General features: G+C 42.5%; 1 protein-coding gene across 3 annotated transcripts in view; it reads left to right on the top strand.

The window, feature by feature from the left end:
- The window catches only part of slc2a15a (solute carrier family 2 member 15a), a 49,313-nt gene that overhangs the window by 25,494 nt on the left and 8,096 nt on the right, over window positions 1-15,723 (top strand). For all 3 annotated transcript variants that reach the window (XM_038737725.1, XM_038737724.1, XM_038737726.1), the window contains exons 5-8: window positions 1,087-1,232; window positions 6,808-6,940; window positions 7,666-7,853; window positions 13,467-13,577. In XM_038737725.1, the coding sequence (XP_038593653.1) occupies window positions 1,087-1,232; window positions 6,808-6,940; window positions 7,666-7,853; window positions 13,467-13,577 (578 nt within the window). The remainder of the gene's footprint in view (window positions 1-1,086; window positions 1,233-6,807; window positions 6,941-7,665; window positions 7,854-13,466; window positions 13,578-15,723) is intronic.

A 15,723-nucleotide genomic window follows, 5' to 3' on the forward strand; every position in this document is an offset into this window, starting at 1 on the left:
GCTTAAAAACCAGAAGAGCGAAGGCTGTTCCAGCAGCACAGTAATACCCATGGCGTCGGGGATCACGGATTTGAAAACTTGTCGCCTTTTGGCAAATTTCATTATTTCTAATGAAAAATATGGCAACCTCGTGAACTGTGTGAATCTGAGGAGTCATCATGCACATAAACTCTGCAAAAAAGCAGGGATTTGATCACGTGATGCAGACAGTGTGTGCTGCTCTAAAAGGATAAAGTTTAACTGCCAGCCACCCTAAAGTGCAACGAAGAGAAACAGAAGTAGTCAAAGAGACATAGTTAAACAGTGACAACGAGCCCTTGATATTTTGCTACAGGCCAACAGAAGGCTGCAACCGATCATTTCCTTTGTCAGTTAATCTGTAGATTATTTTGGCGATGAATCAGTTAGTTTAAAAAATGTCAGATAATAGTGAATAGTGCCCTTTACAATTTCCCAAGCTAATGTCATGCATTCAAATGTTTTTTCCAACCAACAGTCCTAAACCCCAAGATATTTCATTAACAAGCTGCAAATCCTCACATCTAAGAAGAAGAAACCAGCAAATGTTTGGCATTTTTGCTGAATAGATGATGGAAACAATTAATTTTTTATCAACACTATTGGCAATTAATCTTCGGAAGATCAGCTAATTGACTAATCACTTCAGCACTTCAGCACATACAATGAACTGAATCAATTAATCTGTCTGCTCAGCAGGTTGGATGGTCGGTCTTGTGCTGTTAAGTACTTTTAACTTTTTCACAAGGTACCCAGAGCTTTAATTTAAAAACATACATCTTCTCCCTCTATTTTCAGCTCAGAGTGCTCAAGAAACCACATCTTAAAATGATTTCAGATTTGCAACCTTTCCCATCTCATTTGAGTTTGCAGGGCTGCTTCAAACTATCACATATTGGTATAACGTTCAAGCATCTACATGGTTTGTTCAGGTGTCCTCCTACTTGTGTTGATGTAGTGTATGTCTCATTTCTGCTTGTTCAGATACTCCATATATAGTACACAATAGTTAAATAAATCAGTGCATTATTGCTTAGCTCTTCCTCTCTGTTTTTGTTTTTACTGCAGGCATCTCTCTAAGTGTAGTACCAATGTACCTGGGTGAGATAGCACCTAAGAACCTGCGAGGCTTCCTGGGTCTCGTACCAAGTATCTTTATTGGCACCGGAGTCTTCACTGCTCAAATCCTCGGCTTACATGAGCTTCTAGGAAAGGTAGCCAACACTGCTTTCCAACAACAGCCAGTGTGACCATGTGGTTTTGGTATGGAGAAAAAGCCTGTCTCTACATAAGCTCATGAGTTCATTACTTCCAAAACTCTTTCTCTCAAAACATTATTTTCAACTTGTACATTTTATATTTTATATTTGTCATTTAAACACCAACTACTATAGTATTAATAGTGTGACAAAGCACATCTTGGATTTGGACCTTAGCCAGACCTGGGATGTCTTGAAGATTTCCATCATTAATAATTTGAATTTATTAAGAAGTTCTTCACATAGACAACCAATGCAGTATTTAACTGTACAATAAATAAAAAAAGAACCAAAATTACCATCATATAACTTTTGTATCAGTGATTGGCAGATAGATTTTTTAAATATAATATTGAGATATTGTGGTCATTAAATTTTTAAAGGTTCAGTGTGTAAGATTTAGTGTCATCTAGTGGTGAGGGTTGTGAATTGCAACCATCTATCCAGTCTACCACTGCCCCCTAACCTTTCAAAGAGCGTAGGACAGCTACGGTAGCTGACACAGCACAAAAGGTGTCTCTTCTGAGGCAGCAGAGAGTTGCCAGTCAAGAAATGAGGGTTCTTTAGGTATGTTTATTAAGAAATTATATTTACTTAATTATTCAGTAAAACCATATGTTATTGTGACTTGGCCACTGACAGATAACATGGAAAATGTGAGCCAAGAATGTGAAACACTGTCACTGTTTCTGCACCACAGTCCATTATAAACCACATTAGATAAAGTTTATACAAACATTGACAAGGGAAACACATTAATTCTCTCTGTGATTATGGACCCTTGTCAAAACTGCCCGCCCACAATAATATCTGCCCCGCGGCCAGATTATGGTGCTTTTGTCACGGTTCAAAGCAGGTGAGAGCCCAAATGCAAGACACTGAGAGCGGAGATGCAGTTCAGGGAATTTAATCACGACAGAAGCAAAATAACAAGGCTACAGGTAGTTGATTAATCCACAATCCAACAGACCAAGACAGCAGAGAAACAGGCAGGACGCTCCACACATGACACGACAGAGTGTACACACGCTACAATGACCGAACAAGGACTGAAGACACAAGCAAGCATATATACACAGGGACTGACGAGCAGGGCGGGGGCAACACAGGTGACTGCGATCAGACTAACAAGACACAGGCAGGCAGAGAGACAGCAGGGGAAAACAGAGAGACAGGCAGAGAGACAGCAGGGGAAAACAGAGAGACAGACAGGCAGAGAGACAGCAGGGGAAAACAGAGAGGCAGGCAGAGAGACAGCAGGGGAAACAGAGAGACAGGCAGGCAGAGAGACAGCAGGGGGGAACAGAGAGACAGGCAGGCAGAGAGACAGCAGGGGGGAACAGAGAGACAGGCAGGCAGAGAGACAGCAGGGGAGAACAGAGAGACAGGCAGGCAGAGAGACAGCAGGGGGGAACAGAGAGACAGGCAGAGAGACAGCAGGGGAAACAGAGAGACAGGCAGGCAGAGAGACAGCAGGGGGAACAGAGAGACAGGCAGAGAGACAGCAGGGGAAACAGAGAGACAGGCAGGCAGAGAGACAGCAGGGGAAACAGAGAGACAGGCAGAGAGACAGCAGGGGAAACAGAGAGACAGGCAGGCAGAGAGACAGCAGGGGGGAACAGAGAGACAGGCAGAGAGACAGCAGGGGAAACAGAGAGACAGGCAGGCAGAGAGACAGCAGGGGGGAACAGAGAGACAGGCAGAGAGACAGCAGGGGAAACAGAGAGACAGGCAGGCAGAGAGACAGCAGGGGAAACAGAGAGACAGGCAGAGAGACAGCAGGGGAAAACAGAGAGGCAGGCAGAGAGACAGCAGGGGAAAACAGAGAGACAGCAGGGGAAAACAGAGAGACAGCAGGGGAAAATAGAGAGACAGGCAGGCAGAGAGACAGCAGGGGAAACAGAGAGACAGCAGGGGAAAATAGAGAGACAGGCAGGCAGAGAGACAGCAGGGGAAAGCAGAGAGACAGGCAGAGAGACAGCAGGGGAAAATAGAGTGACAGGCAGGCAGAGAGACATCAGGGGAAAACAGAGAGACAGGCAGAGAGACAGCAGGGGAAAATAGAGAGACAGGCAGAGAGACAGCAAGCAGAAGGATTACTGGGAGAACAGACATAACATAGGTTACTGGACAGTAAACACAGACATGGACCCTGGCACTTATTTAGAATAGTAATAGAATAAACTTTAATTGTCATTGTACAGTAAAACCATACAATGCAATTTGTTTGTGCAGCCTCTAAAACAATACTCACATTTATAAGCACACTCATACAATAAAAAAATAAAATAAAATAAAATCCCTATCTAAAAAATACGGCTGTGCTGACGGGGGGGTAAAGGGGCATGATTATTCAGTTCTGTGATAGCCCTGGGGAAACTGTTCTGTAACCTGGAGGTGCGTGCTCCCAGAGCCTGACACCGCCTGCCAGATGGAAGCAGGGAGAAGAGATGGTTTGAGGGGTGCGTCTCATCCTGCAGAATATTATGCGCTCGGCGTAGGCAGCGGATCTTAAAGATGTCGTCCAGTGGATGCAATGGAAGTCCGATGATTTTTGAGGCAGATCTTATAATTCAATTGAGGGATTTCCTGTCCTTCTTTGTGCAGTTGGCATACCATGCAGTCATACAGTATGTTAGAACACTCTCGATGGAACATTGATAGAAGATCTTAAGCAGCTCAGCAGACAGGTTGCTCCTTTTGAGTATTCCTAAAAAGTAGAGCCACTGTTGCGCCTTTTTGACCATGGAGATTGTATTTATCTCCCATTTTAGGTCATAATCCCCAAGAATTTAAAACAGGAGACCTTTTCCACTTCCTCGCCATTCATGATGAGGGGTTGAGGGTCCTCCTTACACCTTCTGAAGTCAACTATGATCTCCTGTGTTTTCTTGACATTCAAGGTCAGATTGTTGTCTTTGCACCATCCCGTCAGTCTGTCAACTTCATCTCTGTAGGCGTTCTCATCGTTCGAGATTTCTCCCACCACAGTTGTGTCATCTGCAAATTTTATCATTGTATTCAAGGGATGGGTAGAAATGCAGTCATACGTGTAGATAGAATAGAGCAACGGGCTCAACACGCAGTCTTGCGGTGCTCCAGTGCTGAGGGACAGGCTCGAGGATAGATGTGGGCCCATTCTCACTGTCTGTGGGCGATCTGTCAGGAAATCCTTAATCCACATGCACAGGCTGCTGCTGAGACCCAAGTCAAGAAGTTTGGTGACCAGTTGGTTAGGAATGATGGTGTTAAACGCTGAGCTATAGTCTCTGAAGAGAAGTTCCAGGAAAAACGCTTAAAATAACGGACCCAAAATAAATCAGTAATATCTCCTCAACCATTTGGCCTAGATGCATAATTCTTGTCTCCTTTAAAAGTTCAGAAGCTAAGCTTTTTAGGATTTAAAATCCATTGTACATTAACATAATTATTTAACATTACAGACTACATGTAGATGAAATACAGAAAAAAAATATTTTCATCCTCGCCTAGTAAAAAAAGCTATATTTTAATGCAATAAACCATCGAAACCTTCATAAGGTAGATTATAATGCACCTGAATATCTTCTAATACACCTGGAATACAACTGTAACTGTAAATTTGATGAAAAGAAACAGTTATTAGACAATCTTTCAAAAGTATACCAGACGAATGTCCATGATTTGGGCATATTTACTGTTTATACGTATGTTCACTGTTATTGGTAGTTATCTTCAAAACATTATTTCTCTCCATACAACCACGTTCCAAATAACATAAAGCTTCCAAAACACTGAAATATTGATAAAAACAGTCAATATATGACCAAAAGCACTCCCATGCAAGTGGGCTCTTTCTCTTCATATTGATATCCTGGGTGTCTGTGTAGCTCCTACAGGTCGCCAGCAGAGGCCGAGAAAGTCTGCCTTCGCCAAAGCAAACTCTTGGTCTCTACTTCAATCTGACCACAGAAAGGAAACTTATCAAGCCGACCTTACCAAGATGGCGGCCCACCAGACAGTCTCTGTTGACACAAAGGATAGCGAACATCGATTACGTCCCCTATATCGGGTCAGTCCGTTACCAACAGAACTAAAATGCAGAACTAAACCCATGATACATGAAAGGAAACACAGAATAAAACACCAACAATACAGATAGGCTACAAACAAACCCAGAGACAACAGACAGAGACTAACAGGTCACAAAAAGGCCAAGAATCAAACAACAAAAACACAGAGGCCAACTACAACAGTACAAACAGGCAAACCAAATAATAAGCTTAATGAGGACAGAATAGACTAAAGCAGAATGATCAAAATCACATTAATTACGATGGTACAAAGGGGTGGCAGTAGCGCAATGGATAAGACACATGCTTTCGTGTGAGTGACCCATCCACCATTGTGTCCCTGAGCAAGACACTTAACCCCTAGATAAAAGCGTCAGCTAAATGACTGAATGTAATGTAATGTACAGAGACTAATACATCAGACAGGAACAGAACTCAACAACAACTAAGGCAGGCACCGAAATATCAGCAGGACAGATCAGACCAGAAAAACCACACAGAAACACATAGACCAGCTCCACAAAACACAAACAGACAGGACAAAATCTAAATGCAAACACACACCAAGAAGACTGGATAGAGACAACAGACAGAAGTGAAACATAACAGATACTGAACTGACCAAATAGCAAAAAACTCACAGAGAGCTAAACTAAGATAAGAAAACCTTTATTTGTCCCACAGTGGGGAAATTGCGGAAAAAACTAAACAAGGCCGCATTGATAGCGGTAAAAAATAAATAAATAAATACTTTGATAGCGGTGCTATCAGTCATGACAGCAACAGTTACTCACATAATAGATGCTGCTCACATGCTTGCTTGACATACCTCTGAAAGAGCCGTCAGAGAACGTGATCCCCCTCATTGTGCTCTGCCTGGAGATACTGGGGAAATGCAAAAGCGTCCGTAGGTTGATGGATGCGGAACAAACATTGAAAAAAAAAACAGTGCAGAACATTCCGTGATCGGAGAAACATCCGCTTCAGAATCCATTTATTGAAGAGAGAGAAAAAAAAAGTTGTCCCAAGGTGGGATCAAACACTCAAACCTTGGGTTGCAAGCCCTGCGCCATGCCAACTAAGCTAACTGAACAACATGTTGATACAAGTCAATATTAGTTCTTATATTCTCATCCACCATTTAATGCTTAAAAAAAAATATTGCTCCCATGCAAAACTTACTGCCGACCCCTGCTGTATATTATTACTTCTTCTTCTTCTTCTAATGTACATATTCAACATAGTGATGAGTGTCTTATTTATGATATAAATGTCTCATTCTAAGTTAATAAAAACACAATGGTTCATTATATAAGGTCTTTATAGATCACTGAAAACATAGTTATGGATCTCATATTGCATTTCTGTCTATAGATCCTCAGAATTATTACACACTGAACCTTTACGGCTCACAGTGACCTGATGAGAGTGTCGTTCTCAGCTTGTGTGTAAGTATAACTGGGTTGTGACTGTTCCAGGAGGAGCACTGGCCTCTCTTTCTGTCAGTGGTGGTGGGACCCACCTTCATTCAGTTGATGCTGTTGCCATGGTTCCCAGAGAGCCCAAGGTACCTGCTGATTGAGAAGCGCAATGTCCACGCCACCATCACAGGTCAGTGTTAAAGCATGATGACTGGTGTCTGAATGACATGACCACCCATTAGCAGGGGGAAAATGATACACGCACACTACTGTTACCTTGGTCAGCTAGCAAGTGTTGAAGGAGACCTATTATGCATTTCCATATTTTATGCCTTATCTACAATGTTACAATGTTGGATGTTCATGTTAAACATGGCCAAAGCTTCAAATAATGAGGTAAAAGTGTTTAAAAGAAATCCCTGTGAGCCAAAACCTCAGATTCTGTTCTGAACGCTCTGTTTTGAGCTGCTTATTCTACGAAAGGCTCCGTTCTACGACACACGGAGCCAGACGGAGCTGGTGTTCCATGTATGGTCATTTGCTCCGCACAGCAACGGACCATATATGCTCAGTCTGTCTGTACCGCTCAGCGACAACAACAGGTAACATGCTTCAGGTCTTGGCCAATCAGAAGACAGTGGGCTTAAAGAGACAGGAGCATCTACAGCTTGTTTCAGACAGAGGCTGAAATGAAGGCCTACATGAAGAGCCAGAAAATGATTTTTTTGAACTTTTAATCATGCAAAACTGCCATAAAGGAATCACAGAAGGACAATATAGTACTGGAAATGCAGTTTAATAGGTCTCCTTTAAGTCACAAAAAGTTCCTCAAATGTTGCTGTAATGACCTATGTTTCAGATGTGATGTTGTATGATGAGCTGTAACCATGCTGCTTCCCGTCCCCTGTCTCTCAGCCCTGAAGTGGTACCGAGCCAAGTGTAACATCCAGGCTGAGATTGAAGAGATGCAGGAGGAGCAGCGCTCCCTGTTGTCAGTAGAGACGCTATCAGTATGGAAGCTGTTGGTGGATGACACCGTCCGCTGGCAGGTGCTGAGTGTGGTGGTCATCAACATCGGCATGCAGCTGTCTGGCATCGATGCTGTAAGGAAACTGAGTAATGTATACGCAGAAGAAAAGGGGGTTGGCATGTCTTTTTTGATACTATCACTTGAATTTAGTTGTAAGTCCAGAATTTCCTCATTTTCACCATAGTTTAAGCTGCTTCCCCAAGTGGGAAATGTGTCCAAGCATACATCAAGCATGAGCATTACACATCGAGCAGTGTCTCAGTTCGGCACGGCTGAAACAAATAAAATACAGAAGATTAGCAAATGCATGCTATATGGAATACTATGAAGTGAAAATGACATTAAAGCTGCATTAACTGATTTTTGATCACATGAGGCAGTGGAACATGGTGAGAGAACACAGCACCTTTCACTCCTACTAGCGCAACACAAATGCTGCTGATGCCAGATTAATTGATTCATGAAATTATTGTCAGAAAAATTAACATTTAATTCCCTGTTCACTTTTTAAACGTAATTTGATATTTGGGGGCTTGGGGGAGTTCAAGTGTAGTCACCAGTCATTGGTGTCAAGTTGCATATCTGTTTGATTTTGTCATGCCAAGTCACTAGATTCATGACTTAGGTCAAACTCGACTCTAACACAACTATTAATGTTACATTTTGTCACCTGTAGTTACACTGGCATTTCCCTAAAAGGGGCTCAACATACTAAAATTGTATCAAGTTCTGTTATTGTCCAGAGGGCATTCCAAGGTTTAGCAGGTGTTTGCTTAAAATGGTATCAACAAACAGATTCCGTCTCTATTTCCTCTATTTGTGCTTGCTTACCATCAGCTGTTGGCTGCCAAATGGTGTCTGGTAAATGGAGTCTTTAGGCTACAGTGAGGAGCAGCACAGACTGGCACATCAGAAGGTTTTTTTCAGCACTGGCTCATTTCAGCTTGAGCTTTTTGTAATTGCAAATCGTTGTCCGTTTGCTTTTTCACTCTTTGTCCAGCTCGACCTCGCCGCCTGTTTCTACAGCTCCCTCATCTGATTGATCTAGCTTATTAGACAAAAACACTGGGATGCAAATATGCCTAAATGATCCCTCATTGTTTTATAAGGCTCGCGTGGTCCTGTGAATAAAGCCAAAAGCTGGTGTCATCATTTTTCTGCCGATACGATTAGCTAAATTCTCCCTCTGAATTATGCCCTGGAGATTCATTAATTATTCAAATGATCACCGGGGCGCCCGGGCCAGAAAGTGCACACTATAAGCACTGGAGCTGAACTCATTAGCACGCCTTTCTCCAGGCTGTATTTTTAGCTGCTAATTAGCTGTGCCTAAACAAAGTGGAGCACTGCTGAAACATGCACATACTGAGAGCCGCACTGAGGATGAGGAGGAATATGGTGATATAGCTGGTGGTGGTGGTGATGATCAAGATGACAAAACTAGAATGAGAAGGATAATCAATTAAAATGAAAATGAATCAATCAGTATAATCAACAATGATGATGACAGTGATGAGGATGAAGGGCATGTTGTGACCATAATAATAAAGATGACAGTGATAACAGATGAAGACTTTATTGGTGATGATGATGATGACAGAAGGAAGACAGCATAACTTGAGAGAATGAGCATGGTCATGCACGTGAGTATTAATAATTATAATAATATAATGATGATCACGATGACGAGGAGGGTGCTTTTGTGAGCGTGATGACGAAGATAGCTGTGATGATCAGAAATGGTGATAACAGAGGCGATTATTGTGCTTGCCACAACAATAATGAAGATGGCAGTGTTTGAGGTGATGGCGGTTTCGTTTGATGGTGAGATGACATGACCACAATCATTCCTGATAATGGTAATGATGATGGTCAAGATAATAATAATGGTAAGAGTGACGACAATGATGAAGGTAATGATGACAAACAATAATTGTGATTATGATGATGATGTTTTTGAGTACACTGATTTGATGATGATGATGATAGTAATGGCGACTGCGGTGTGGCAAATGCTGGAGGTGATATTTAAGTGCATGTGACAGTTGGCAAGCCTTGGCACAGTTCTTGGCACACCACAGGACTGCGTGTGTGTGTGTGTGTGTGTGTGTGTGTGTGTGTGCGTGCGTGTGTGTGTGTGTGTGTGTGTGTGTGTGTGTGTGTGTTAATGCCAGCCATGTGGGTTTGTTTGCTTATATACCTGGTCCTCTAACTGTCACCGTCTGCTGTCTCCAGTTAATACACCTGCTCTCCCTAAAGCCTCAAATTGAATCAAATTGAATGTGAGCAAATGTCTTGTGTCTCTTTGTGGCAATGCCGTACCACCTGTGCAGCTCACAAGTACCGAATGTCTGCTTCCCCATTTAGATTTTTACATCGTTGTTTTTTCTTCTTGTGGCATATGTCAGCCAAACTGTTCACATGTGACTGGCTAGCTACTGTGGGTAACTCTAGCTGTGTAGCATGCAGTGTGTCTCAATTCCATACATACTAATCTTGATAGTATGCTGTTGTAGCAGAAAATGAAAAAAGGCTAGCACCAATAGTCATCTGTGACTTTGTGACACTGCTGCAAAATTCACATTTGAAGTAGCATTTAAGTTGACTTTATTGGTTGGGCTTTTCAGTGACACCCACTAGAGCAGCATGATGTCATCACTGAAGGCAGCAGCAGTTTGGAGGAAGTTCAAGTCCCTGCATGCAGGATTTGAACATTTTTGAATTTGGTGACTCCTAGTGGTTAGGGAGTCTGGGACACTAAGATGGATTACCTGAAGGCAACAAGGAATTCAGATTTTTAAAGTAGTATTCATTGATTATTTTAGCCATGCAGTAATATCCATTTGGAGACAGATTTGCGTATAACATTATTGAATACACTCACACCACCACTATATTTTCCACTCTCACTTCTGTAGGCCTTTTGTTATGACATCATAAGTTCTGAACAAAATCTACAGCAGGGTGACACTGCTCAAAATGTTATCACCATAACACTTCCTACATCATTTGATTCCATAATCTGATTATTATTATTTTGTTATCATTTTATATAAGTGTTCATTAAACAGAACTTCCTTGTCTGGTGGACAGTGATTAAAGCTGCGACAGAATAGTTTAGGATTTGAGCATGTCCTATATCAGCACCCTAGTTTAAAATGACATGGGTGGCAGATAGCTGGTTTAATCAGACTGATGTATTAAAGAAAGATGCAGAGTTCTAAATTGGTGTGGGCGCATGGCGCTGAACACAGCTCTGAAGTGGACAACTGGGATCTTCCTTTCAGAATAAAGGTTAAAAGGGATTCTTACCAGCTCTGTCATTCACAATGGTTAGTTGTCTAGTCCTTTACTCTCTTTACATTCTTTATTAATACATTCTTTGTCACCCAGTTATGACTTGATAGAGACAAACAAAGTACCGGTTAAGAACACAGAGTTTGCTTTTATATCAACAAGTGCTACTGCTCCAAAGCCCCCAGTATCTGTCCATCAGGAAACTGTAAATCACAGTGTTGAGGCAGAGCAGCCAGAAGACATCAGACGGAAAACCAGAAAATATTTACCTTTCCTTCATAACCGTAAAAGCACTTTCTGTGAGACACACTGAACAAGCTTCTCTAGCTTGATGGGATGACCGCTTGGTGTTGTGTTGGAACAAAAGGTTGGACGGTGGGGGCATGGCTGAGAGTGATGTATACAGTACGTGTTCAGTGGGCAGGGCCATCTACTTTGCTGAAGGGCTGGAGCTGAGGCAATTCTAGGATCAGACCTTTAAGGGTGCTCAGCCCCTAATGAGAATGTAGTGTGGCGTCCGAACAATAATGCTGCGATGATGTGTTGAGAAGAAATCCGCTTGACACTGTTCTTGATCATAAAAGTTTATTACATCAAGGAGTTCAGCATCAATTACAAGCTCTGCAGCAGCTTGGAGAGAGACCCAGCCCGATGGCCACTCTGTCTCTCTGTACATCAAACACAGCTTATATAGGACATGTTTAGGTATCTGTTAGACACCATAGAAGGGTTCAATCCCTACATAAACACTGACCTCTGCTCTCCCCTTAAAAGGTCACTAATCCTCTATCCAGCTGCTACAGTGTTATTTATTATTTTATTTTTTATTTTTATTTTTTGTTATGAGTCAAATGCACATATATTATACACCACAGTAGCATGCATACAATGCTTTGCAAAAGTGTTCACTAATTGGTGGAGAGAATAAGTAGGCCTGCTAGAGAGGAGCTGGTGCAGAACAGAGCAGGTCAGTCAAGGGTGTCACTTTGTGTTGAAAAGTGGGGACAGATTAGAGGGGTGATGATACATTTGGGTCATGAGACGTGACGATGCACGAGAACAAGACAAGAAGATTTTTAGCACTATTTAGATTCAATATTTGATGCAGAAATATATGTGTGGGGGTCTGCCTCCCCCATAAGATTTTGAGCATTAAACTCGTAATTTCCTGTTTTCTGGAGACATTTTCTGCTCCAATTTATGGTGGAAATGTCTGTTTTTATATAAAACTATATTGCAGTGCATATTTTCTTATTGTGCAAATCAACCTTTCTCAAAGCATTTTCATTTGTTAGGTAACATTTCTTGGTGCAAGCTATTTTTCAGAACGTTTTTAACAAATGCTTTCAAAAAGTGATGGAGACAAAATCAGCCATTTGAAAATGTGGTGGACATGTCCCCAGCGTCCCCAGTGTAAATGACCCCTACGGGATCAGTGGACCACTCAGGGTCAGACAGCAGTGTGGAGCTGTGTGCTGGTGTTCACTCCCTCAGAGGAGGGAGGCTGTTAAAGTGTTTCCCTAATAAGTTAAATCTTGTTACAGGCTTGCTTTCGCTTTTAAGGAAGTAGTTTGCTGTTGCTGATTGAGTTTCATTTGTTAGTTTTTTCATTGTTAAAAATCTTTATGGTTATTTTTAATCTTTATGGACACACAAACTGACAGCAGCTGACCGGTCCGCCAGCGCGGTCGTGGATCATTCAATAAAACATTAGAAACTGAAAAATGCCAGTATTTAGGACATTAAATTAGGAAATTAATGTAAGAAAAGCCTGAAACTGTAGGCTAATTGGTTGTCCCTTCTTTTACTTCTCCAAAATCTAACGTTAGAGGACAAAAAAAATTATTTTCAGAAAATAATAATAAATGGTTGTATTATTTTTTAGATGAAATGGTCTAAAATCGGTCCTGTGCTGGAGGATGTCCTCTGCTAAACACATCCATTCATGATGTCAAGAAGGGTCCCAAATTCAAACAGCTTGTTTGCTCACATTTACTGAAAGACTGAGCTGGAGAAAAAGAGAGTCTGGGGGTCTTTATACACAAACCGGGGGCACGGGTGTGTTGAAAAGTGAATTTTGCTTAATATGGGACCTTTAAGGTTTTTAAATTATTTATTACTTCTAGTTATTTGACCATTTGACTGTACCTTTTGCTACATGATCAATACTGTCATGTATTGTCGCTGATGTCGACTGTACTTCCACGTGGTCCCTGTTTTTCTACCATGTATTGTCTTAATATGTCCTGTTTATATGTGTCCACAGTAGCTACAGAGTGAGGTACTGATCTTCAACTTGTCATGACATGAAAATATGGCAGACCAAGAAAGGTCTTGGCCTGGGCTGAAAAAGATGGATTTCACCTTACTGAAATTTTTTCCACCACAGATCTGGTTCTATACCAATGACATCTTTGAGAATGCAGGTATCCCAGCACCAGAAATCCAGTATACCACAGCAGGAACAGGAATTATAGAGATCATCGCTGGACTTATTGGGGTAATCTTACAAATTAGAGAGGCGCACTTATACTGTTGCTAGTGATATATTTTTGTTGGTGTTGTGTCCAGAATGTATTTTATAATTTATTGATTTGATATAAAATAAGGTAAGAAGACAGTCTCATGTCTGTGTTACAGAGCTGGAGTCAGGATGTGGTTAGACTAGCTTAGCATAAAGAATAGAAACAGGTGGAAATAGCTACCCTTGCTCTGCCCAAGTTCAAATATACACCTACCAAGACCCATAATGCTCACTTGTGAAGCTCACTCATCTGTTTAATGCACAACCAAAAACGTTTGTGGAGTAATGTGCTGGAACTATTTTCTTGGTAAGCAGTCAGGCACAGTGACTGTGCTGAGCGTCCCGAGGCCAGATGCTTAAAACTCTGCTTAGATTCAGCACTAAAACTCTTTTACATGCACATGGTTGTGTTTTATAAACATCAGTTATTGTGGAACTGAGCCTCAAGTCTAACCCCGCAGTTGGCCAGAAATGGATGTGGAAACATCCTTAATCACCCATTTGTATATTGATACTTTTGCGTGCTCCACCACTCATTAGACCTGGAGCCATGCTCTGCAGTGATATTTTAATCACCATTATTAAATGTCAGAAAAGTAATCAAGATTTTACCATCATCGGCCGGATTTCAAACAACGATGAGACTTCATATCGGGAGGAAATTGATAATCTTGGAGTGTGGTGCTCAGAGGACAACCTACTGCTCAACGTCAGCAAACCTAAGGAGCTGATCGTTGATTTTAGGAAGAAGGAGATAAAGACACACACTCCTGTCTACAGTGGTGCTGAGGTGGAGCAGGTGAACAGGTTTAGGTTCCTGGGAATCAGCATCACAGAGAACCTGACATGGTCGTCTCACATCTCCACGCTGGTGAAGAAAGTTTAGAAACAACTGTATTTCTTGAGGAAGCTTAAGAAGGCCAAATTCCCACGCCAAGTTCTTGTCAGCGTTTACAGAGGAGCAACAGAAAGCATCCTGACGGAACATCACTAACATGGGATGTGCACGACCCAGGACCAGAGGCTCTGCAGGGGGGGGATTCAAACTGCTCAGAAGATCATTGGTACCCATCTCCTGAGCATCAGTGATGTCGGTGAGGTGAGGTGCCTGCAGAGCCCAAAGGATACTAAAGGACAGTACCCACCCAGCCACAGCCTGTTCACCCTGCTGCCTTCTGGGAAGAGATATAGAAGTTTCTGCTGCCGCACCACCAGACTGCAGAGCAGCTTTTCCCCCAAGCTATCAGACTCTTAAACTCTCGTTCATCCTCAGCACTGCTCCACTGATTATACTCTGCTCAAAAAAATAAAGGGAACACTTAAACAACACAATGTAACTCCAAGTCAATCACACTCCTGTGAAATCAAACTGTCCACGTAGGAAGCAACACTGATTGACAATCAGTTTCACATGCTGTTGTGCAAATGGAATAGACAACAGGTGGAAATTATAGACAATTAGCAAGACACCCCCAATAAAGGAGTGGCTCTGCAGGTGGTGACCACAGACCACTTCTCAGTTCCTATGCTTCCTGGCTGATGTTTTGGTCACTTTTGAATGCTGGCGGTGCTTCACTCTAGTGGTAGCATGAGACGGAGTCTACAACCCACACAAGTGGCTCAGGTAGTGCAGCTCATCCAGGATGGCACATCAATGCGAGCTGTGGCAAGAAGGTTTGCTGTGTCTGTCAGCGTAGTGTCCAGAGCAAGGAGGCGCTACCAGGAGACAGGCCAGTACATCAGGAGACGTGGAGGAGGCCGTAGGAGGGCAACAACCCAGCAGCAGGACCGCTACCTCCGCCTTTGTGCAAGGAGGAGCAGGAGGAGCACTGCCAGAGCCCTGCAAAATGACCTCCAGCAGGCCACAAATGTGCATGTGTCTGCTCAAACGGTCAGAAACAGACTCCATGAGGGTGGTATGAGGGCCCGACGTCCACAGGTGGGGGTTGTGCTTACAGCCCAACACCGTGCAGGACGTTCGGCATTTGCCAGAGAACACCAAGATTGGCAAATTCGCCACTGGCGCCCTGTGCTCTTCACAGATGAAAGCAGGTTCACACTGAGCACATGTGACAGACGTGACAGAGTCTGGAGACGCCGTGGAGAACGTTCTGCTGCCTGC

This window comes from Micropterus salmoides, unplaced genomic scaffold, assembly GCF_014851395.1.
Source record: "Micropterus salmoides isolate LMB-PRFRI ecotype aquatic unplaced genomic scaffold, ASM1485139v1 Ms_hic_scaffold_22, whole genome shotgun sequence".
In the NCBI taxonomy this organism is placed as follows: Eukaryota; Metazoa; Chordata; class Actinopteri; order Centrarchiformes; family Centrarchidae; genus Micropterus; species Micropterus salmoides.